Here is a 23,110-nt window from a genome sequence, read left to right as displayed (position 1 = left end):
CATCTCCCCCACCTGGCTCCTCCCTCCCGTCTGGTTCCTCCCTCCTGCCTGGCTCCTCCCCCCCCGGCTGGCTCCTCTCCCCTCTCCCGCCTGGCTCCCCCCCCCGGCTGGCTCCTCCCCCCTTTCCCGCCTGGCTCCTCCACCCACCTGGCTCCTCCCCCCCGCCTGGCTCCTCCCTCCGCCTGGCCCCCCCCCGGCTGGCTCCTCCCCCTTTCCCGCCTGGCTCCTCTCACCCACCTGGCTCCTCCCCCCTCTCCCATCTGGCTCCTCCCCCCTTTCCCACCTGGCTCCTCCTCCGCTGCTGCCCGCTGTCAGCACTTCACCGAACTGCTTCCCGTTCACCCGCTTTACCATGTGACATCATCACAGTGCCATCACACACACGTCACGCCTGACCTTTGACCTGAGAACAGCCAGAGAGCAGGCTGAGATCGCTCCGCCGTGACGGGCAGCACCAAGCTTGCGTAACAGCCTCCGTCAAACTGAGGACGTGTTAAAAGCTGTATTGTTGTAATGGAGTCATGTGCTATTTATAGCGGTTAAGAGTGCAGTGGTTTATCGTTTTTGATCCGCTCTGGTCAGTTGGGCTGAGTACGGTTCTGGAGCTTTTCCTCCAAGCCTCTACATTTTATGCACAGATCCATATATGGCAGGAACTCTGTGTTAATTATACATGCATGCACATATACATTCATACATACTCACATACATGCACAGGCATACATACATACTGTACATGCATACATACGTACTGGCATAAATAAATACATACAGTACATACATGCATGCATACACACACGTATACATAAATACATACAGTATTTGCACACATGCATACATACATACTGACGTACATTCATACATGCCTGCATGCACACACACACATACAGTACATACTGATGTCCAGACATTGACACATAAATCCAGCATTTCAAAACTCAGAGAAAATAGCGGTTACATCTTTTTTTTTTTTTAAACGTTTCGAGTCAGCGCTATCCCCCCCCCTGCCCCCCTGTGACCTGCCCTCTGTGCCGCCTGCGTGCAGGTTTGGGATGAACCACGACGGCGTGGGGAACGCCTGCGGGGCCCGCAGCCAGGACACCGCCAAGCTGATGGCGGCTCACATCACCATGAAGACCAACCCCTTCGTCTGGTCTGCCTGCAGCCGCGACTACATCACCAACTTCCTGGAGTGAGACGGCGACCGTGGGGGGCGGGGGGGGAGGGGGGGGAGGAGGGGGGGGGCGGATCCAGACACACGGCTGGGCCGACACTTAGCCTAGCCCCGCCCCCAAACCCAGCCGCCCTTAGTTACTGTTGCTATGTCTGTCAAGATTTTCGTCACTGAGGCTACCTTTCCATTGAAAACAGTCCAAAAAGCACAGGGGCTTTTTGTATTTGGCCTTGTACTTTAACATAACCGCTCAGATTACGCTCAAACGAGCCGTTGTTCGAGCCAGGAGGCTGCTGGGTACTCCCGCGGTCTCGTTACTTTTATCTGTCGATGGCGGCCCTGACAGGCAGTGACAGCACGGCGGCCATTACGCTGAGTTCTGTCGGTCATTACGGTGAGACGGTAAGAGCGCAAGAGCCCGTAATGACAGGGGTCGGTCCGCTCGGTCGCTGCCAGGCTTGTCATTTACCTGCCCTTGGAATGCCGCGAAACAACAATTATTTTCGTGACTTAAAAGTCGGGTTGAAAGACGAGAAAAATATTGCTCTCGTGCACTCTACTGCCAGTCTGTGCGACTGACTCAGAGCGACTGTGAGATTGTTCATTTTATTCTGTTTTTAGTGCAGGCGTTTAGAGCTGTTCTGTCTCTCTTGTTCTCTCTCTCTTCGCTACAAAAGAAGTCAATCTCAACAAGCGTTTTAGACTTAGAATCTTATTTGTATTACTTTTTTGCTATATTAGATTAGGGAATCTTGCCAGTGAGGTTTCTCTCATTTCAAGATTTGAGTTAGAAAATGTCACTTGCCAAGAAAACAGTAACTTTAAACAAGCTAATATTTTGTACTTGGGAGAAAAAAATAATATTACTCATTAAAAAATTTGTTAAGACAGAATTTTTTGCAGTGTTGTTTGATGCCCCTCTTCTCTCCCTCTCTCTCTCATTTGACCCCTCTTATCTCTTCTCTCTCGTTTGATTCCCCCCTCTCTCTCTCTCTCTCTCTCTCTCTGTTTGATCCCCCTCTCTCTCTCTCTCTCTCTCTCTCTCTTTGACCCTCCTCTCTCTCTCTCTCTCTCTCTCTCTCCTGTTTGATTCCCCCTCTCTCTCTCTCTCTCCTGTTGATCCCTCTCTCTCTCTCTCTTCGTTTGATTCCCCCCTCTCTCTCTCTCTCTCTCTCTTGTTTTCTCCCCCTCTCTGTCTCTCTCTCTCTCTCTCTCTCTCGTTTGATTCCCCCCTCTCTCCTCTCTCCCTCTCCCCTTGACCCTCTCTCTCTCCCTCTCTCTCTCTCTCTCTCTCTCTCTCTGCGGTTCGTTCCCCTCGCAGTTCGGGGTTGGGCTCGTGCCTGAGCAACGTGCCCCTGAAGCAGGACTTTGTGTACCCCACCACCGCGCCGGGCCAGGCCTACGACGCGGACGAGCAGTGCCGCTTCCAGCACGGGGTGAAGTCACGCCAGTGTAAATACGGGGTACTCACCTTCCTCTTCCTCGCCTCTTCCTCTCCCCGGCCCCGCCCCGCTGTCACCCCAGCTCTCCTCTCTCTCTCCTCTCCTCTCTCTATCCCTCGCTCTTTCCCTCTCCCGGTCCATCACTAACGGCAATGTTCCCTGCAAATGTTGCATTATAGGTTGCCATGAAAGGTTCTGTAAGGTTAGGCCGATTCCAAGGGCCCTGACTGACAGGGGGCCCTCAAAAAACATAAGAGCACAGGACCTTCTGGGATTTGTGGGGCCCAGTGTGAGATATTTTCATGGGGCCCAAAGTACCTGGTGGTGCCCCTGGGTGTGTAGCTCCTCCCACTGCAGCTGCAGTGGATTCTGCATTATGATCCTGTTTGAGTGAGCGTGTGGTTGACAGGGTGAGCAAAGACAGCACTGTGTCTGTACAAAATCAGCCTTATTGGGGGGGGGGGTGAACTGTTTACATTGGAGGGAAGGGTAGTTATTAGTTTATTTAGATCCAGAAATGCATCAAAACATGTTTTATTTATTAATTAGTTTCATAAATTTGGCATGCTAAACATGCTTGAACGAAGGTCTTTGACAGAAGGCTCAGCGCTAGCACTTTCGATGAACATAGAAATTTTGCTTCGGAGAAAATGTGCGAAAGTTATCCTTCTTTTTGAATTCATTTGGCATGCCCAATTTACCGCTTACCGTTCTCTCCAATTAACGTTCAGTTTTTTTTCCAGAGAATGTCAATTGTCCGAGTATCACTAGGCAAAGCGTTACCGAATTGGGTTATTGGGGTTCTGATGGGGGGCGCCTAGTGCTAACGCTAACCTTGCGTGTCCCCTTAGGAGGTGTGCAGCGAGCTGTGGTGCATGAGCAAGAGCAACCGCTGCATCACCAGCAGCATCCCCGCGGCGGAAGGAACCATCTGTCAGACCAACACCATAGAGAGAGGAGTGAGTACTGGACCCAACCATTATCAGCAGAAAATGGGGGGGGGGGGGGAGTTGGGTATAGGATTAGACTAACTTACACACCAATGAGAAGTTGGGTAAGTGGGTTGGGTAACTTTTATCAGGGGCTGGAATTGGTGTGCCTCTGATCATTTTTGTTGTCTTAATGTATATATGATTAAATTGTATTGTCACTGGGTGAAATACACATGTAAAACAGCACAGCTGATTGAAGATTTACATCTACATACAGGCATTAAGTAACCTGTGACCTGTACAGCGTACTTTAATATAACACAATCCGTTAATACAGGTGGATATTTGCTGAAATAATTCAGGTAAACTACCTTTAAACTACCTGGTTCAGTGGTACGAGGACAGTGCCCCACCTGGGAGTCAAACCTGCAACCTCTGATTTCCCCTACCATCACGGGGATTCAGATGTAAATGTGAGCGCGTGGACACGGCGGACTGTGCCGTGGTATTCGTGAGCAGCGGACCTGGGGTGGATTAGGGAGGTGAGGGGTGTAACTCTTTCGCCTGTCCCGTCCCGGCAGTGGTGCTACAAGAGGGTGTGCGTGGCGTTTGGGACCCGGCCCGAGGGCGTGGACGGAGGGTGGGGCCTCTGGTCCCCGTGGGAGGAGTGCAGCCGCACCTGTGGGGGAGGGGTCTCCTCCTCCGTCCGGTTCTGCGACAGCCCCAGGTAAGGCTATGGGCCAGGGCAGGGCTGCCCAACCCTGCTTCTCTCAGATCTACCGTCCTGTAGGGTTTTTCATTTCAACCCCAATTTGGCACCCCTGACTCTGCTTATTAGCAGCTCAATGGGGTCTCAAGCTGTTGAACGAGGTGTGCTTTCTTAGATTTAGAGTGAAAACTACAAGATGGTGGATCTCCAGGAGCAGGGTTGGGTAGCCCTGCTCTAGCTGTTGAATGAAGTGTGGCTTTGTGAGGGTTGGACTGAAAACCTACGGGACGGTAGATCTCTGGGAAAAGAGTTGGGCAGTCCTGCTGTAGCTGTTGAATGAGGTGTGCTTTCTCAGATTTAGAGTGAAAACCTGCGGGACAGGGGATCTCCAGGAACAGGGTTTGGGCAAGCCCCAGGGCTAGCATTTTTGGGGTTGCATTTGACTTTAGAACCATGTTCACCGGCCGTGCTCATTGGATAACCCCCCTATCCAATCCCTGAAAGTCAGCTGCTTCTTCTCACGTGGCGGTCCACGAGCTGAGCTGACCCAATCAGCCCTTCGCCGGGTGACGCTGCGGCCCGATTAATGTGTTGCCCTGAGGGGCTGGCAGCTGCTTTCCTACCAGGCCCGGGTTTGGAGTTGCACTCTGTAACAGTGCCTTAACGGGATGAGCCGCCCAGCAGCCCCTGGGGTTAGGGGAACTTGATTCAAATCCATCCGAAACTTCCCTCGATTCTTCATTAAGTTGTGTTTTGTGAAGCCAACTGCCATTTCGCCCCCCTCCCCTTTCTGACTCGCTGACTAACCACTTTTTAAGGCCTAGAGCCATTGGTTTTGAACAGTGTTCATTCCGTACACAAATCATTGTTGTTTATCAAGGCGACGAAAGGCCTTCATTCATAATATGCTAATTTAGCTTCTCATCACGCCACCAAAACCCTTCTGGTGATTTTGAGGCGACCTTTGATATGTCTGACAACACTTCTCGCCAAAAATTATAATAGCACCGTCTACACGCACTCAGAGTAAGAATGGGCGTAAAAAAATAAGCTCGTGTTTGTTTACTGTGTCTGCCGAAGGGCTGATGGAATCGTTTCTGACGTGTGGGTAATGAGAAGACTGGGGTAAGAACGCCTTTAAGCACTGAGGAGAGACAGAGGCAGGGCTGAGGCGTAATAGCTGCGTTATAGGCAGTTATCGTTAAATTACACTCAGATGTTGTAAACGCCCCTTTTTCTTCTTCTTCTTCTTCTTTTTGGTTTCAGGCCAACGATCGGTGGAAAATATTGTCTGGGAGAGAGAAAGCGTTTCAGATCCTGCAACATTGACGTGAGTGGGATGAAATTGTGACCTCCATTGTGTCCCTCGCTGAAATCATTTCAGACGCAGTTTAGAAAATTATGCCCTCGTGTAACCCCTCAACACTAGAAAAACTCTGTGTTGTGAGGCAAGGCTTATTGTGATTACTAACATCCCTTTCCTGGTCTTTCACCAATTAGTGTCTTGAAAAACAAAACATTACATGTATGATTTGATTGCACATGTGTTGCGACACAATACACACAATATATGGGGAAATATATGGGTATTGTCACATTCAGATAGTGTGATATATACACTCTTGTATATATCGTTTTACAATATATCAGTATATAGCAGCATATTCTATTCACTTAGGGGCTGTGAAACCCTCCTGGATTTTTGTGAAAATGAGGGGGAGGTAAACGATCCCTAATAGACTGAGTGGTTGGGCCTTGTCAGTAGTCTCTGCTTTGTCTGTACAGTGCTTAACCCTTTCAAGACTTTTTTGGAATGTGTTTTGTGTCTTAGTCAGGTGTTCTAGAACTCCACTGCTTTCCAGTCACCAGAAGCGATTGTTACATCAGCGTTGGAATGTTCAGTTAAGAGCACTGTGATCACGTATTTGTGATCTTACACCTGAAAGGGTTAAATGGCCCACCTTGTCGGTTTTTATGTAGGGTTCACTGGGTGTACCCCAGGAAGACTAGCTGTGCTTCAGGGCACAACTAATGGGGATCCTAACAAATAGACAAATAAACAAACAAACGTAACGTAAGCGTCTTCACTGTTGCTCCCTGCTTTTTGGTGTTGGTTGATGCAGGGGGCCTTGGACAGACAGACAGACAGACAGTATCAGTCACTCTCTCTCTCCGTCCTCTCTCTCCCCTCTCTCTCTCTCTCTCTCCTCTCCTCCCTCGTCTCTTTCTCCCCCTGCTCGCTCTCTGTGTCCCAGGCATGTGCCGCTGGCTCTCAGGACTTCCGGGAGATCCAGTGCTCGGACTTCGACAGCGTGCCCTTCCGCGGGAAGTTCTACACCTGGAAGCCCTACAGGGGAGGTGAGAGGGAGCTTCCCACTCGAATCCCAGAATTCCCGTCGTTCCGGTGTGACTCCAGTAAAAGAGGCGTGACCGCCGCCGCTGCGCTACTTAGCGGGATACGGCGCGATGCGGTGCGATAAACGGATTCGGACCGATGAGCTGAGCTGGCTACACCTGTCGGTTTGGGGAGTATGAGATGGTGGGAGGAGTTTTGATGGTAGTGAGCTGGCCTGCACCTGTCGGTTTGGGGAGTATGAGATGGTGGGAGGAGTTTTGATGGTAGTGAGCTGCCTGACTGAGGTTTGGGAATGTAGACTGGACGAGAGAGTATGGCTTTTGATGTAGTCTTGCCTCACCTGTCGTTTGGGGTCTGAGATGGTGGGAGGGTTTTGATGTAGTGAGCTGGCTACACCTGTCGGTTTGGGGAGTATGTGATGGTGGGAGGAGTTTTGATGGTAGTGAGCTGGCCTACACCTGTCGGTTTGGGGAGTATGAGACTGTGGGAGGAGTTTTGATGGTAGTGCATGTCCCTCCCTGGACTGAGGCTTCATGCCAGAATGTAGGACTGAGAACAGAGAGCTAGCTGGCTCTCTCTTTCTTCTCTCTTAAATATTATATTATACTCTCTTCTTTCAGCTTTCTCTCTCTCTCTCTCTCTCTGTCTCTACTCACTCCCGTTCTTCTCTCTCCTCTCTCTCCTCTCTTTCTCTGTCTCTGACTCTCACTCCCCCCGTCTCTCTGCCCTCTCCTTCTCTCCATCTCTCTCTCCCCCCTCTTCTCTCATCTCTCCTCCCTCTGCCTTCTCTTTTCTCATCTCTCTCCCCTCTCTCTGCCTCTCTTCTCCATCTCCCCCCCTCTCTTTCTCTCCATCTCTCCTCCCCCCCTCTCTCCCTCTCGCTCTCCACGGTCTGGCTCCCATATGCCCGGTCTGGGACAGGCCCCCGTTTCCCAGAATCCCCGGCTAGAATTCCAGCGCCTGATGAGCGCGAAGCTGGACGTGAAAGGCAAATACTTTTGACGACATAGCTGCCTTTAATCTGCCCGTCCAATAACATAATGGCTTACAGCAGTGGGGCCCTCTGCAGCTCCAGCTCCAGGCAACAAGTGTGCCTTTCATCGAGTCAGCTGATTTTACAATGGAAATCCCCCACAGCTGTTAAAATACGAGCCATGCCACGGTCTGTGCTGTGTTAGGGCCGGATTACACATCCCAAACCCCCCCCCACCCCCCCGCCCTCAATCGTCCGTCACTCTCCTTCTCTTTTTCAACCTTTCTTTCCCTCTCCATATCTCTCTGTCTCTTCCTCTCTCTACTCTCTTTGTCTGTCTGCCCTCTTTCATCTCTGTATTTAGAGTTCTCTCTCTCTCTCTCTCTCTGTCAGCAGTCAGACACATTAGTTATCCTGCTGAGCTCACACAGCCAAGGACACTTCATAAAAAAAAGTGCTTGGTGTTTCTTACAGTAATTTTTTTTTTTTGAAAGGCGTGAACCATTGTCCAATGTGTGCAAAAATGTGAATGGTTCACGCCTTTCAAAAAAAAAAAATTACTGTAAGAACTTCACAAAAACTTCACAGTCAGCCTTACTTCCGGTCCGGTTGAGTACCGGTCATATGGGAACCGGTGCCATAATAGTACTGGGTTTCGGTACCCAAACCTAGTGATGATAAGAATGGGAGCTCATGATTTTTGGCTCCTGAAAATAGTTCCCACCCCCTCCCCAATATTTCTCCTCTAGGCCCCTCTGAGCAGCCAGTGGGAGACTGTGGGGCGGGGGCGGGGGGGGGGGGGCGGGTCTCAGTGCTGAGTCAGAAACAGGGCCCTGTCAGTAACGCCAATACAGAATTAATGAACACACCTGTTTGTGCCCAAATCCTCACCCTCTCCCCCTCTCTCTCTCTCTCTCTCTCTTTAACTCATTCTTCTATCTCTCTTTTATCTGTCTCAATACGGCTCATTCCATCTCTCTCTCTCTCTCTTCCTCTGCACTTCTCTCTGTCTAACTCTTTCTCTCTCTCTGTCCATTTCTTGCAGGATTACTTTATTCCAGGTTCCTCGGGAATTTGCTGTGGGTTGCATTTTTTCTCCGACACCTCATACTAAAAACATTTTTTTTTCTTTCTTTTGTGCTGTTCACCCTTCACTGCCCTTTTTTTGGAGGGGGGGGGCGGTTTGGAAACCTGTTCACAGCTAGCATGGGGTGGCGGAGCAGCAATAGTGTGGGGAGGGGGGGGCAGCACTGTGTGTATGGGGAGTGGAGGAGGGGGGCAGGGGGCCGGGGGGTACTGTGTGTACGGGGGTGGAGGAGGGGGGGCAGGGGGCCGGGGGGTACTGTGTGTACGGGGGTGGAGGAGGGGGGGTGGGGTGTTCATAATCATATTCAGCTCTTGTTCCAGTGTAGCCAGCTTACTCTCCCCTGCTGGACCCCCCACCCTCCCTCTCTCCATCTCCCTCCCTCTCTATCCCTGTTTGTCCTTCCCTCACTCTCCCTCCCTCTGTCTCTTGTTCTCTCTCTCCCTCCCACTCTCTCTCTCTTTCTTTGTCTCACTCTCCTTCTCACTCTCTCTCTTTCTCTCGTTCTCTCTCTTCCTCCTCTCCCTTGCTCTCTCTTGTTCTCTCATTCTCTCTCTTCCTCCTCTCCCTTGCTCTCTCTTGTTCTCTCTTTCTCTCTCTCTCTCTCTCTGCTTTGGCGCCTGAGTCCTCCACAGCTGAGAGAACAAACCAGCATCTCACGTTGAAAAAAAGTTGAAAGCTCACTTCCATCAGAGATATGAGCGAATCCCGGTGGTGCGGCACCGTAACTGAGCGAAATCTTCCACATGATTTGTGTTCGTTTCGTCCTCCACACCCAGGAATGTATGTTGCATCTGAGAATTGCCAGATGGGTATTTAAAAAAATAGGGGAAAAAAAGCGAGAGTTTGCGGTTTTTCATGCCATAAATTCAGCTGTGATGTTCGGCTAACATGGCCGGATGTGTTCCAACAAGCAAATAAAAAATGTGATTTGCGTGCATACGTGTGTGTGTGCGCCTGTGTGTATGTGCATGTGTGTGTGTCTATGTGTGCGTGTCTGTGGATATTTCTGTGTGTGTGTGTGCGTGTGTGTCTATGTGCGCGTGTATGTCTATGTGCGCGTGTATGTGGTTATTTCTGTGTCTGTGTGTGCGTTTGTGTGTGTGTAAAACTGCACTGTATGAAAATGCAAAGAATATACTGCTGCAAAATACGTTTATTTGGAGTTATCAGGTTTACTCATGAATTCAGTGAAGTTCATAACCTGAGTAAAATCATGGCGGTTTTTTTAGGGGGGGTGAAGTCCTGCTCGCTGAACTGCCTGGCGGAAGGATACAACTTCTACACAGAGCGCGCTCCGGCCGTGGTGGACGGCACTCCTTGCCGAGATGATTCTCTGGACGTCTGCGTCAACGGGGAGTGCAAGGTGCGAACACAGTCCGACTCGCACGAACACAGTCTAGCACAGTCTAACACACAGATTCTAGCACAGTCTAACACACAGACAGAGCCTGGCACAGTCTAACACACAGAGTCTAGCACAGTCTAACACAGACAGAGTCTGGCACAGTCTAACACACAGACAGAGTCTAGCACAGTCTAACACAGACAGAGTCTGGCACAGTCTAACACACAGAGTCTAGCACAGTCTAACACAGACAGAGTCTGGCACAGTCTAACACACAGACAGAGTCTAGCACAGTCTAACACAGACAGAGTCTGGCACAGTCTAACACACAGAGTCTGCACAGTCTAACACAGACAGTCTGGCACAGTCTACACACAGACAGGTCTGCACAGTCTAACACAGACAGAGTCTGGCACAGTCTAACACACAGAGTCTAGCACAGTCTAACACAGACAGAGTCTGGCACAGTCTAACACACAGACAGAGTCTAGCACAGTCTAACACAGACAGCGTCTAGCACAGTCTAACACACAGACACAGTCTGGTACAGTTTAACCCACTCTGGCACAGTCTAGCCCACTCTGGCACAGTCTGGACAGTATAACATGCTCATACACAGTTTGGCAAAGTCAAACACAGTTAGACACAGTCTGGCACAGTCTAACCCACTCTGGCACAGTCTGGCACACAGACAGAGTCTAGCACAGTCTAACACGCTCAGAGAGCTGAAGAATAGCACTTCAACTCATCAGTGAAGTAAGCAGCTGAGTTCATGTGCAGAAGAAACACAAGGCAAAACTTTTACTTTCTGACCCCTGGACTCTCCAGCTCTGCTATTCCTCAGCTCCAGCAATGCCACAAACACATCACTGAAGGGCAGGTCAGTCATCAAAGTTTTTTAATTCCTCATAGTTATGTTTCTGGACGGATTGAAGCACCACCCAGAAAAGAAAGGTGGTTTCTGCAGAGGGGGGAAGGGTGGGACAGGAGAAAGGAACACTCTTATGTCTTGTGTCTTAAACCACAAAGAAAAAAATTGTTTGGTGGCTTCTCCCCATTGCTACACAGAGCATAACTGGCTTTCGTTAGCAGGTCTGTTTTTTGTTTTTTTTTGGAGGGGAGGGGGTCGTGGCGGGTGAGGGGGGGGGGGCCCTGTTTATCAGCAGCTGTGTTTCGTGTGCAGAGGGAACTCAGTGACCTTACAGCAGGCTGAACTGTGGAGGCAGCTGGACCAGATTACAGTACACTCCCTCTCTCCCTTTCTCTTTCTCTCTCTCTCTCTCTCCTTTTATTCTCTCCCCTTTCTTCTTCTATTACTCTCGTCTCTGTCTCCTCATCTATCCCTCTCTCCCACTTTCTCACTTTCCCTGTCTCCATCTCTCTTTCCCCCTCCCTCTCTTTCTCCCTGATTCTCTGTCTCCCTCTCAGTCCCTCTCTCTTTCTCTCCATCTGCTCCTCACTCTTTGCTCCTTCTTCATAGTCCTATCTGTCCTTTCGCACCACCCTCCCTTCTCTCTCTCTCTCTCTCTCTCTCTTTTTTATGAAGTCAGTCTGTCTCTCTCATTTTCGGTGTATTATAAAAAACGGGACGCAGAGGAGGTCCCATCGCGGTTCCGCTGGAGGCAGCGTGGGTTTGATTTGGGGTGGGAGGTAGAGTTTGAGATCACGTGGCCCTTTCGCGGGATCCGAAAACACGTGTTCCTGACCCCCCCCCCCCCCCCCCCCCCCCCCCGCGGAGGTCCCCGCTCGACAGACCCACTCTGAGCGTCCTCTCACTCGTTACCCGAGAGAAACGAACCGCACATTTTCTCATTTATATAATCTCCGGGCTTAGGTTAAAAAGACTGAAGGAAAGCGCATTTTTTGAATTCCTGGGGACAGTGCATAATTGTATTGTGAAGCTTCAAGCATGTGCAGCAATCGACATTAGATTAGGCTTAACCTTTTTTTAAATTTATTTGGCACATGGGAATCTTACAGATATTATGAATCGGTGCAGCTGTCAGAGTCCTCTGAGAAAGCAGTGCAGTGGTTCTGTCCTTCCCTTGTGTGTGTGTGTGTGTGTGTGTGAGTGTGTGTGTGTGTGTGTGAGAGTGTGTGTGTGTGTGGTGTGAGAGTGTGTGTGTGTGTGTGTGTGTGTGTGTGTGTGTGCGTGTGCGAGTGTGTGGTGTGTGGGTGTGTGCGTGTGCGCGTGCGCGTGAGTGTGTGGTGTGTGCGTGCGCGTGTGTGTGTGCGAGTGTGTGTGTGTGTGTGTGTGTGTGGTGTGTGTGTGTGTGTGTGTGGTGTTGTGCGAGTGTGAGTGTGTGTGTGGTGCGTGCGTGCGTGGTGCGCGTGCGTGTGTGGAGTGTGTGGTGTGTGTGTGCGAGTGTGAGTGTGTGTGTGTTTGTGTGTGTGTGTGTGTGTGAGAGTGAACTCTCTGACCTTTGACCTTTGACCCCCCTGACCCCGTGTTCCCTGTTCGCCGGGCAGCACGTGGGCTGTGACCGCATCCTCGGCTCGGACGTGCGGGAGGACCGCTGCCGGACCTGCGGGGGCGACGGGAGCGGCTGTGAGGTCATCGAGGGCGTCTTCAACGACTCGCTGCCCGAAGGAGGTACTCCGCCCGCCGCCGCCGCCGCGTTCGCCATGACCTTTGACCTCCGCCACCGCCACCGCCGCCACCACATTCTCCCTGACCTTTGACCTCCGCCGCCGCGTTCTCCCTGACCTTTGACCTCCGCCGCCGCGTTCTCCCTGACCTTTGACCTCCGCCGTCGCCGTCGCCATATTCTCCCTGACATTTGACCTCCACTGGCACAGACCGCCGCCACCGTCGCGTTCTCCCCGGCGAGCCGCCAACCATCTGACCTTTGACCTCCGCTGCCTGCGTTTGGCGAATCAGCGCTGCTAGCAGTGCGCATTCTTTAAACCCGCTAGCCGACCGCGGACCCTGGCGGGAGATGGCCACTAGGGGGCGCTGTACATTATCACCTGGCTGGCTGGGTGAGGCCAGAGGGGGGAGTGCGCCCTGTTTTCCCGATCGCCCAGTCTGCGCAGAAGACGGAGTGCGGTGCCTGACTCCCTGTCGTGGGCGGGGGTGTGGGGGGGTGTTGGGGGGGGGGTCTGTGAACAGTAGCACTCTGTGTCTGACACTCACTTCACGGCTCCACACAGAGTCCAGCCCAGCATCCTCTCGCTGTCCAGCTGATTCTGGCCTCTGTCCAATTTACCACATCCCGTCTGGTGCGATCCCTCCAGCATAAATCACACAGTGCGTGCGAGGAGGGCGGAGAGCAGTTATAACGGGGGGCCTGAGCAAACTGAGCTGAGCCTTCTATGTGGTCCTCCCACCTGCAGGGGGCAGTAGAGATGTGGAGACCTTTTGTGGGGGGAACTTGTTTGTCTTGGCAGAAGCAGGACACCACTCTTTGAAACCCGTCCTAATGCTTTCCTGTCTCTTTCAACGCTGCGGCTATTAAAGGGCCCGGTTAAACCTGCCTTTAAATTACGCCGGGGGCCAAAAAAACGTTTAAAACAAAACCGTGAAACGTGCTAAAAAAAAAGAATAAAGAACTTGGCGAGAGATCAGACCCGTGAGAGAAATGTAACGTATTGAGGGGCAAAATCTGGACCCATGGTGATGTAATTACCGAATGGAAACTTGTGTTTGTGTTTGCGTGTATTTGTGTTTGCGTGTGTTTGTGTACGTGGTCTGAAACACAGCTCTGGCGAGCGTCGGGGCTATTTCCGTACGAAGTGTGCGTGAGCTGAGCCGTTTATAATCGTCAGTTTACACGCGAAGCTCTTCGGTTGCGTCCCCATAGCAGTTAGCTGGCGGTTTTTCCTCCTCCCTAAAATGAAAAGTCATATTTATGCGCTCCCTTCCCGCGCCGAATGTAATCCCCCCCCCCCCCCCCTTGGGTGTAAACACAGCCCTTAATCTGACGCTTCTTTCGGGGTCTGCGCGGCCAGTGTTGTGATTTTAGGGCTGAGACAGGGAGAGGCGACTGAGCGATGGCGTCACCGTCGGTTACAGGGCTGGAGTGAGCGGGAGGACGTGGCGTGAGGAGGAGATCGCCTTTTACGCCAGGGCGCATCCCTCCACCCCCCCTCACTCCCTCACCCCACCACACGGCCGGGTTGGGGACAGGGAGCCATGGCTCCTCCACAGTAGCGCCCCCCCTCGGAAGCTTCCGGAAGCTCCACGGGGTCGTCTGCCTTTCCGTTACGATGGGGGGCCGCGGTGAGTCAGCGCCCAGCAGCCAGTAAGTGATGTCACTTCCCCTCTAGGGGACACGGCGCCGTTTTCTAAAACCAAGATGGCTTCTCAAGATGTGCTACCGGTAAAGGGCAGATGAGGTCTGCTTTCTGTTTTGAGCAGCTGAACGCTGTGAGCTCCCCCTCCACCCCTGTGGCCGGGGGGGAGGGGAGGGGGGGGGGTGTATGGGCGCGGGCGGTCAGGGTTGTCCGGCCGACGGTCCGAGCGGAAGCAGACGATTGGTCCGCGGCGCTCGGGGAGACGGGCCGCTGACCGCGACGGACGTCTGACCGCGGCGAACGTTGCGCCAGGCCTATTCTAGGACCGGGTCGCCTATCCCTGCCAAAAAAAAAAAACCACTCTCCCCTGCCGGTCCCTCCCCAGGGCGGGACACGCCCTCTCCGGCTGGCCGTGTCGGGGGAGCCGCAGCCCGTCCCGCCCCGTCCCGCAGGGCGCGGGTATTTCCAGCCCCCTGGTGTGATTTAGGGCCCGGGCCACACTAACTTACGCCTGCGTGTTTTTTTTTGTTTTTTTTTTCCTGGTTTTTTTTCTCTCTGGTGTCTGTGTCTAACCGACCCGGGTCAAATGCATATTTCAAACCGCTTTTAAACGCTTTAGACCCATGAAAGGCCCGTGAAAAATTTGAAAGAAGAAGAAAAAGGGTTCCAGCGGACCCGTGAGAATCGATCGTGAAGCGCGTGGCGGCCCCGTGAGAGGAGCGGTTTGTTCTGAAGGCGGGCGGGAGCGCTCGTTACTTTCAGAGTCTGTCGGCGGCCTGACGAGGAATGTGACGGTTCTGATGAAGATGCGGGTCAAAAACATCAATTATCACGTTTTTCTTTTTTTTAGTTTTCGGAGCGGCGATCGCAGTATGCAGAGTTCATTCCCGTTTCTCGGTGAGCTGACAGGCGTTTGGCTGTGTCCGCTCGTGTGGACTGTGTGGTTAAAGTGTTCCCCAGATCGTTCCTCGAACCCTTTCGCTCCTTTGCGTCAGCCCCGCGGTGTTGCGCTGTCGGCTGCGTGTGTGTGTGATGAGGTCGGGTAACCGCGGCGACGGTTCAGCGGTCGGCGCACTTCGCTCCGTGAACGGCTCCACCTGCGCTCGTTGCCATGCCGACGGCGGCAGTTGAGCCGGGCCCCATTTGAAAGCATTTGGCTGTTTTTAACGCTTTCTCTTATCACACATTTCTCTTGCTTTCTTTTCCTCTACTCTCTCTCTCTCTCTCTCTCTCTCTCTATGGTCTTTACTAAAACGTAGATATCACAGGCAGTAGAGTCCATAAAATTGACCAAAACCATACCAAGGACATAAATTACTTGAGTAGAACGAACTGTTATTCTGTCTCTATCTCTCTTTCTCCCTCCCTTTTCCTCCCCATCCTCTCTCTCCTTCCCTCTCTCTTCCCCTGTACTCTGTCCCCCTCTTTCTCTCTCTCTGATCCTCTCTTCCTCTCCCTCATCCCTTTCTATCTTCCTCTCTCTTCGTGTCCCTGATAAGGCTGTGAGGTCACGGCGGGGTTGGCGGTTTATAGCGTTCTGTATCTCCATCAGGACTGTTTAGTGTGATTTTTAACTTAACCACCCCCCCACTCCCCCACCCCTCTAACATCCCACCCCCAACCGCCACCCAAAAAAAAAATGCTGGTCGAGCTCACCTCCCTCTGTCTCTCTCTCCCTCCCCCCCTCTCCCTCTCTCCCTCCCTCTCTCTTTCTCTCTCTGTCTCCCTCACATCACTCTCTCCCTCACATCACTCACTCTCTCCCTCTCTGTTTGTCTCCCTCTCTCTGTCTCTCTCTCTCCCTCACATCACTCACTCTCTCCCTCTCTCTCTCTATTTTGTGCATCTGACACGTGTGTGTGTGTGTGTGTGTGTGCGTGTGCGTGCATGTGTGCTTGTGTGTGTGTGTGCATGCTTGTGTGCGTGCGTGCGTGCCTGTGCGTGTGTGTGTGTGTTTACAGGTTATGAAGAAGTGGTCAGGGTCCCTAAAGGATCAGTCTTCATTCACATCCAGGAGCTCAACGTCTCACTCAACTACCTGGGTAAGGAACAGCATTACTTTCATCTGTGGTGAAACTCTTCAGTTGTTTTTTATCACACTCATTCACACACACAACTGCAGACAGTGCCGGTAAAACTGCATATTTTGTCACTGTCAGATTATATTTCGTATTTTCTCACCTACCGAAACATGATTGCCTCTGTGATGTTTTCTGGCAAAGGCAGTTAATTTTTTGGGACAGCGAGTATGGGAACCGCCAAGTTGCATTGGAGGGGCGTGCCACACACCAAAACAGCCCCGAGAGCTCTGGCACTTTCCTTTGTTTTCCACTGGAAAAAAAACTACAGTGATTGTATTTAAATTGCCATTGCCAAGACTGAATAATACATGCTTAGGGCATCAAATTTCTGTGCCCATTTTTTAAAAAACCTTTTCCTTTCTTATAACCCTAGATGCCCTGATTTAAAGAAGCCAAGCAGGGATGATAAGTGGTATTGTGTTTACTGATGTCCTGTAACCTGTTAAGGTGCAAGATGACAAATATGGAGATTAGAATGTTCTTTACTGAACATTCTAACGCTGATGTCACAATCATCGCTGGCAGGGGGCGTCGTAGTGGGGGGGGGGGGGAAGTGGGACTGACTACCCAGGGCCCGAATGGGGGGAGGGGCCCCGAAAAGCCGGGAATGATGCGTGAGAGGCATGGATCCAGAGAGGAAGGGGGCCCACAGAGACTGCTTATGTATAGGGCCCAGAATGTTGTGCCACACCCCGGACTGCTGGTAAATGAAAGCGGTGGAGTTCTAGAACACTGACTTACAAAAACATTCTGAAAAGGCCTGCTCTATTTTTTTCTCTCTCTCGCTCTCGCTGTCGCACTCAGTGCTAAAGGGCAAAGGGGACCAGTACTTCATCAACGGGAAGCTGACCATCGACACGCCGCGCAGGTTCGATATCGCCGGGACGACCTTCCACTACCGGCGGCCCGCGGACGAGCCGGAGACCCTGGAGGCCCTGGGGCCCACCAACATCACCCTCATCGTCATGGTGACTGCGCCACCCCGCCCATCACCCCCCCCCCCCCACTGAGCAGCGCGTGCGTGTGCGTGTGTGTGTGTGCGTGTGTGTATGTGTGCGTGTGTGCGTGTGTGTGTGTGTATGTGTGCGTGTGCAGTGCGTGCGTGGGTGCGTTGTGTGTGTTGTGTGTTGTGTGTGTGTGGTGGTGTGTGTGTGAGTGTGTGTGTGTGTGTGTGTGGTGTGGTGTGTGTGTGAGTTGTGTGTGTGTGTGGGGTGCGTGGTGTGTGTGTGTGTGTGTGTGTGTGTGGTGTGTGTGTGTGGTGTGTGTGTGGTGTGTGTGTGTGTGTGTGTGTGTGTGTGTGTGTGTGTGTGTGTGGTGGTGTGGTGGTGTGTGTGAGTGTGTGGTGGAGTGTGTGTGTGTGTGTGTGTGAGTGTGTGTGTGTGTGTGTGAGTGTGTGAGTGTGTGTGTGGTGAGTGTGTGTGTGTGGTGTGTGGTGTGTAGTGTTGGGTCAGTGCACCAGTGTCGGCACGTACGCGATCACATGAGTCCCGTCGACTCTGCTGCGTCTCCGGAGCGCCTTCTGTTCTGAAATAAAACGGTTGGTTCTTCTGGTATGTTTATTTTGGACAGACCCTTACATCCCTTCCTTCCCGTAGTCAAAAAAGAAAAAGAGAAGCAGGAATGCGCTGAGTATATGGCAGCAATCTCGAACGCGGATCCAGGAGGACTGCAGCGTCTGCTGGTTTTTGAGTGCGTTTCAACCCTGAAATTCTTAATGTCAGTCCTTATACCCCTGTTTCCAAGGCCGAACTTGACTACCGATTGGAAGACAACTGGAAAAACAAAAATCTGCAGACGTTGTGGCCCTCCTAGACTGGAGTTTGAGAGGTCCCTGGTGCATTGTTTTATGGTGTGTGTGTGTTTGTGTGGGCTGGTAGGCCTACTGGTGGGGACGGTACCTGGTATATGAGGTTGTGACCTCTGTGTGTGTGTGTATGTGTGTGTGGAGAGGTGGGCCTACTGGTGAGGGAGGTCCCTGGTATATGTGGTTATGACCTGTGTGTGTGTGTGTGTGTGTGTTTGTGGGGTGGGGGGGAGGGCAGGTAGGCCTACTGGTGGGGAAGGTCCCTCATATACGTGGTTGTAACCTCTGTGTGTGTGTGTGTGTGTGTCCTGACAGGTCCTGGTAAGGGAGGCGAACCCAGGGATCAGCTTCCGCTTCAACCCACCCATGAACCGCAACGCGCTGAGCGGACACGTCTGGCAGTACGCCCCCTGGTCCCGCTGCTCGGCCCTGTGTGCCGGAGGTGCTCGCTCTCTTACACACTCGCTTTGTGAGGACCTGTGTGCTTTGTGAGGACCTGTGTGCTGGAGGTGCTCGCTCTCTTACACACTCGCTTTGTGAGGACCTGTGTGCCGGAGGTGCTCGCTCTCTTACACACTCGCTTTGTGAGGACCTGTGTGCCGGAGGTGCTCGCTCTCTTACACACTCGCTTTGTGAGGACCTGTGTGCCGGAGGTGCTCGCTCTCTTACACACTCGCTCGCTCTCTTACACACTCGCTTTGTGAGGACCTGTGTGCTGGAGGTGTCGCTCTCTTACACATCGCTTTGTGAGGACTGTGTGCTGGAGGTGCTCGCTCTTTACACACTCGCTTTGTGAGGACCTGTGTGCGGAGGTGCTCGCTTCTACACACTCGCTTTGTGAGGACCTGTGTGCCGGAGGTGCTCGCTCTCTTACACACTCGCTCGCTCTCTTACACACTCGCTTTGTGAGGACCTGTGTGCTGGAGGTGCTCGCTCTCTTACACACTCGCTTTGTGAGGACCTGTGTGCTGGAGGTGCTCGCTCTCTTACACACTCGCTTTGTGAGGACCTGTGTGCCGGAGGTGCTCGCTCCCTACACACTCGCTTGTGAGGACCTGTGTGCCGGAGGTGCTCGCTCTCTTACACACTCGCTTTGTGAGGACCTGTGTGCCGGAGGTGCTCGCTCTCTTACACACTCGCTTTGTGGGGACCTGTGTGCCGGAGGTGCTCGCTCTCTTACACACTCGCTTTGTGAGGCCCTGTGTGCTGGAGGTGCTCGCTCTCTTACACACTCGCTTTGTGAGGACCTGTGTGGCGGAGGTGCTCGCTCTCTTACACACTCGCTTTGTGAGGACCTGTGTGCCGGAGGTGCTCGCTCTCTTACACACTCGCTCGCTCTCTTACACACTCGCTTTGTGAGGACCTGTGTGCTGGAGGTGCTCGCTCTCTTACACACTCGCTTTGTGAGGACCTGTGTGCCGGAGGTGCTCGCTCTCTTACACACTCGCTTTGTGGGGACCTGTGTGCCGGAGGTGCTCGCTCTCTTACACACTCGCTTTGTGGGGACCTGTGTGCCGGAGGTGCTCGCTCTCTTACACACTCGCTTTGTGGGGACCTGTGTGCCGGAGGTGCTCGCTCTCTTACACACTCGCTTTGTGAGGACCTGTGTGCCGGAGGTGCTCGCTCTCTTACACACTCGCTTTGTGAGGACCTCAGCATGGCGGGGACATTTGGGTCTTCGGTTTCCCATGGTTACGCAGTCATATCTGCTGAGTGCTGTGCCTCGGGGGTCCTGTGTAGGCTGTGAAACTTTAGTTACACTGGTGGGTTCAGTTTTCTGAGCAGAGCTTAGATCTCACACACACACACACACACACACACACACACACACACACACACACACACGCACACACAGACACACTCATACATGCATGCGCACTCACATAACACACATAAACACATGCATGCAGAATCATATGTACAAACACACAATCGTATACACAAATACATGCATGCATGAGCACCCATACACATGGCAAGCGTGCAGGCATTTGCACACAAGCATTCATATATACACATACTGCATATGCACAGCAATACAGATGCATGCACACACACACACACACACAAACAGGCATGTACACTGTAAAGGCTAATTAACAAAAGTATGGGTTTCGGGAAAAGTAAATACCGTTGCTTTCACAAGACCTAGAAGCTCTGTTTACGTGTGTGTGTGTGTGTGTGTGTGTGTGATGTGAGTTAACGATCCAAATCCACTTCCCTGATAAGTCATAATTCATTGTGTTCCGCTGCAAATTCGTGACCGATAGCATGACCTCCGTTTGAACAGAGCCGGGGAACCATGGCAACCAAATGGGATTTTAAATTAGCCCCCGAGCGGCTAAGCGTTTAAGAAAACAGCACAAACCCTGAAAGGAAACACAGTGGAAAAAGCTGCGTCAAACACAAGTCCGCACAGATACCCCAGCGCATATTTACGTTCAGCTCTCAGTAATTACGTATTTGTGTGTTTTCTGTAATAGCCGTAAGAACGTAAGAGCACATACCGATGAGAACAGGCCGTTAGGGCCTGCCTACGCTCGTCCTTTACCTGCGGCCTGGACAGTATCCAGCACTGCAGCAACCCTTCACTCCAACATCTCCAAGAGTCTCTCTGTTACATAACCTTCGTTCCACACGTAGTGCAAAGGTGTGTGTTGTAGTGTAAGGGTGTATGTTGTAGTGTAAGTGTGTGTGTCGTAGTGTAAAAGTATGTGATGTAGTGTAAGGGTGTATGTTGTAGTGTAAGTGTGTGTGTCGTAGTGTAGAGGTGTGTGATTTAGTGTAAGGGTGTGTCATAGTGTAAAGGTGTTTGATGTAGTGTGAAGGTTTGTGATGTAATGTAAGGGTGTATGGTGTAGTGTAAGTGTGTATGGTGTAGAGTAAGGGTTTATGGTGTAGTGTAAGTGTGTATGTTGTAGTGTAAGGGTGTGTGATGTTGTGTAAAGGTTTGTGATGTAATGTAAGGGTGTGTTGTAGAGTAAGTGTGTATGGTGTAGAGTAAGGGTGTATGGTGTAGTGTAAGGGTGTGTGATGTAATGTAAGGGTGTGGTGTAGAGTAAGGGTGTGTGATGTTGTGTAAAGATTTGTGATGTGATGTAAGGGTGTGTTGTAGTGTAAGGGTGTATGGTGTAGAGTAAGGGTGTATGGTGTAGTGTAAGGGTGTGTGATGTAATGTAAGGGTGTGGTGTACAGTAAGGGTGTGTGATGTTGTGTAAAGATGTGTGATGTGATGTAATGTAAGGGTGTGTTGTAGTGTAAGGGTGTATGGTGTAGAGTAAGGGTGTGTGATGTGTAAAGGTTTGTGATGTAATGTAAGGGTGTGTTGTAGAGTAAGGGTGTGTGGTGTAGTGTAAGGGTGTATGGTGTAGTGTAAGGGTGTGTTGTAGAGTAAGGGTGTGTGGTGTAGTGTAAGGGTGTATGGTGTAGTGTAAGGGTGTGTTGTAGAGTAAGTGTGTATGGTGTAGAGTAAGGGTGTATAGTGTAGTGTAAGGGTGTGTTGTAGAGTAAGTGTGTATGGTGTAGAGTAAGGGTGTATAGTGTAGTGTAAGGGTGTGTTGTAGAGTAAGTGTGTATGGTGTATTTGACGCCTGTGGTCTCCCTCTCGTCCCTTACAGGGGTTCAGGTCCAGCAGGTCGTGTGCAAGAAGCAGGCCGATCACACCGTGGTGTACAACCACTTCTGTGACAAGAGGAGCAGACCCAAGGACAAGAAGAGAGCCTGCAACTCTGAGCCTTGCGCGCCAACGTGAGTGCCTGTCCGCCTGCTCACCTGTGTGCCTCTCCGTCTGTCCACCTGTGTGCCTGTCTGTCTGCCTGCTCACCTGTGTGCCTGTCTGTCTGCCTGCTCACCTGTGTGCCTGTCTGTCTGCCTGCTCACCTGTATGCCTGTCTGTCTGCCTGCCTGTCCGCCTGCTCACCTGTGTGCCTGTCTGTCTGTCCGCCTTCTCACCTGTGTGCACGTCTGTCTGCCTGCCTGTCCGCCTGCTCACCTGTGTGCCTGTCTGTCTGTCCGCCTTCTCACCTGTGTGCACGTCTGTCTGCCTGCCTGTTCGCCTGTCTGTCTGTCCACCTATTCGTTTGTTCGCCTGTTCCCCTGTCCGTCCATTCGTTTGCCTGTTCGTCCGTCCGCCTGTCTATCTGTCCACCTGTTCGTTTGTCCGCCTGTCCCTGTTCCCCTTTTCGTCCGTCTGCCCGTCTGCCTGTCCATCTGTCCGCCTGTTTTCCGCCTGTTCTCTTGCTGTCTTTTGGCTGCTTTGTTCGCTTGTTCGTTTTCACCTGCTAGTGTAACGAATGAAAACCTCTCTCCCGACGGTGAGATTTGAACGAGCGGCTCTCGCTTGTCCGAAGGCCGCACGGACACAGGTAGCATCAGGTAAAGGCGAAATCGCGGCTAGCTAAGGATAGCGTCGTTGCTTTGAACCCGAGGGTTGTGCCGTGAGAGCGTGTTGTCATGGCGACATAGCTCAGGAGGTAAGACCGATTGTCTGGCAGTCGGAGGGTTGCCGGTTCAAACCCCGCCCTGGGCCTGTCAAAGTGTCCTTGAGCAAGGCACCTAACCCCTAACTGCTCTGGCGAATGAATTGAACATCAATTGTAAAGCGCTTTGGATAAAAGCGCTATATAAATGCAGTCCATTTACCATTTACCATGGTAACCTGCAACAAGGCCTTTGCTTTACTGCGCCTCACTGTGCTTGCTAACGAACTAGCCGAGATACGCCCACGACACTTGCATGTGTGTTGACGGTCTGTTGGCCTGTCTGTACTATGCCTCGCGGCTGCAAAATCTAGAATTTTCGTGACCCTCTCTGAGAACGCAAGTTCTCCCTCTAAAACATGGCGACTCCAGACGAGTGTATACTTGGAAGCAGCCTTTACAATACAATAAACAACTCAGTAAATATACTGCCATTGTTTTATCGTTGATCTTTCAGAGCAGTTGATGTTTTAGATCACGGGTTATTAATATT

The 23,110-nt window shown here is 51.8% G+C and overlaps 1 protein-coding gene across 4 annotated transcripts in view; it reads left to right on the top strand.

The window, feature by feature from the left end:
* adamts10 (ADAM metallopeptidase with thrombospondin type 1 motif, 10) overlaps window positions 1-23,110 on the top strand; it is a 60,715-nt gene that overhangs the window by 27,716 nt on the left and 9,889 nt on the right. For all 4 annotated transcript variants that reach the window (XM_064330055.1, XM_064330052.1, XM_064330054.1 and 1 more), the window contains exons 10-21: window positions 1,046-1,192; window positions 2,496-2,637; window positions 3,468-3,575; window positions 4,130-4,275; window positions 5,524-5,587; window positions 6,513-6,615; window positions 9,903-10,036; window positions 12,488-12,611; window positions 16,216-16,296; window positions 17,140-17,303; window positions 18,455-18,581; window positions 21,757-21,886. In XM_064330055.1, the coding sequence (XP_064186125.1) occupies window positions 1,046-1,192; window positions 2,496-2,637; window positions 3,468-3,575; window positions 4,130-4,275; window positions 5,524-5,587; window positions 6,513-6,615; window positions 9,903-10,036; window positions 12,488-12,611; window positions 16,216-16,296; window positions 17,140-17,303; window positions 18,455-18,581; window positions 21,757-21,886 (1,470 nt within the window). The remainder of the gene's footprint in view (window positions 1-1,045; window positions 1,193-2,495; window positions 2,638-3,467; window positions 3,576-4,129; window positions 4,276-5,523; window positions 5,588-6,512; window positions 6,616-9,902; window positions 10,037-12,487; window positions 12,612-16,215; window positions 16,297-17,139; window positions 17,304-18,454; window positions 18,582-21,756; window positions 21,887-23,110) is intronic.

This window comes from Anguilla rostrata, chromosome 4 (assembly GCF_018555375.3).
Source record: "Anguilla rostrata isolate EN2019 chromosome 4, ASM1855537v3, whole genome shotgun sequence".
NCBI classification, from domain to species: domain Eukaryota; kingdom Metazoa; phylum Chordata; class Actinopteri; order Anguilliformes; family Anguillidae; genus Anguilla; species Anguilla rostrata.
This window is presented reverse-complemented; position numbering and strand designations above follow the sequence as displayed.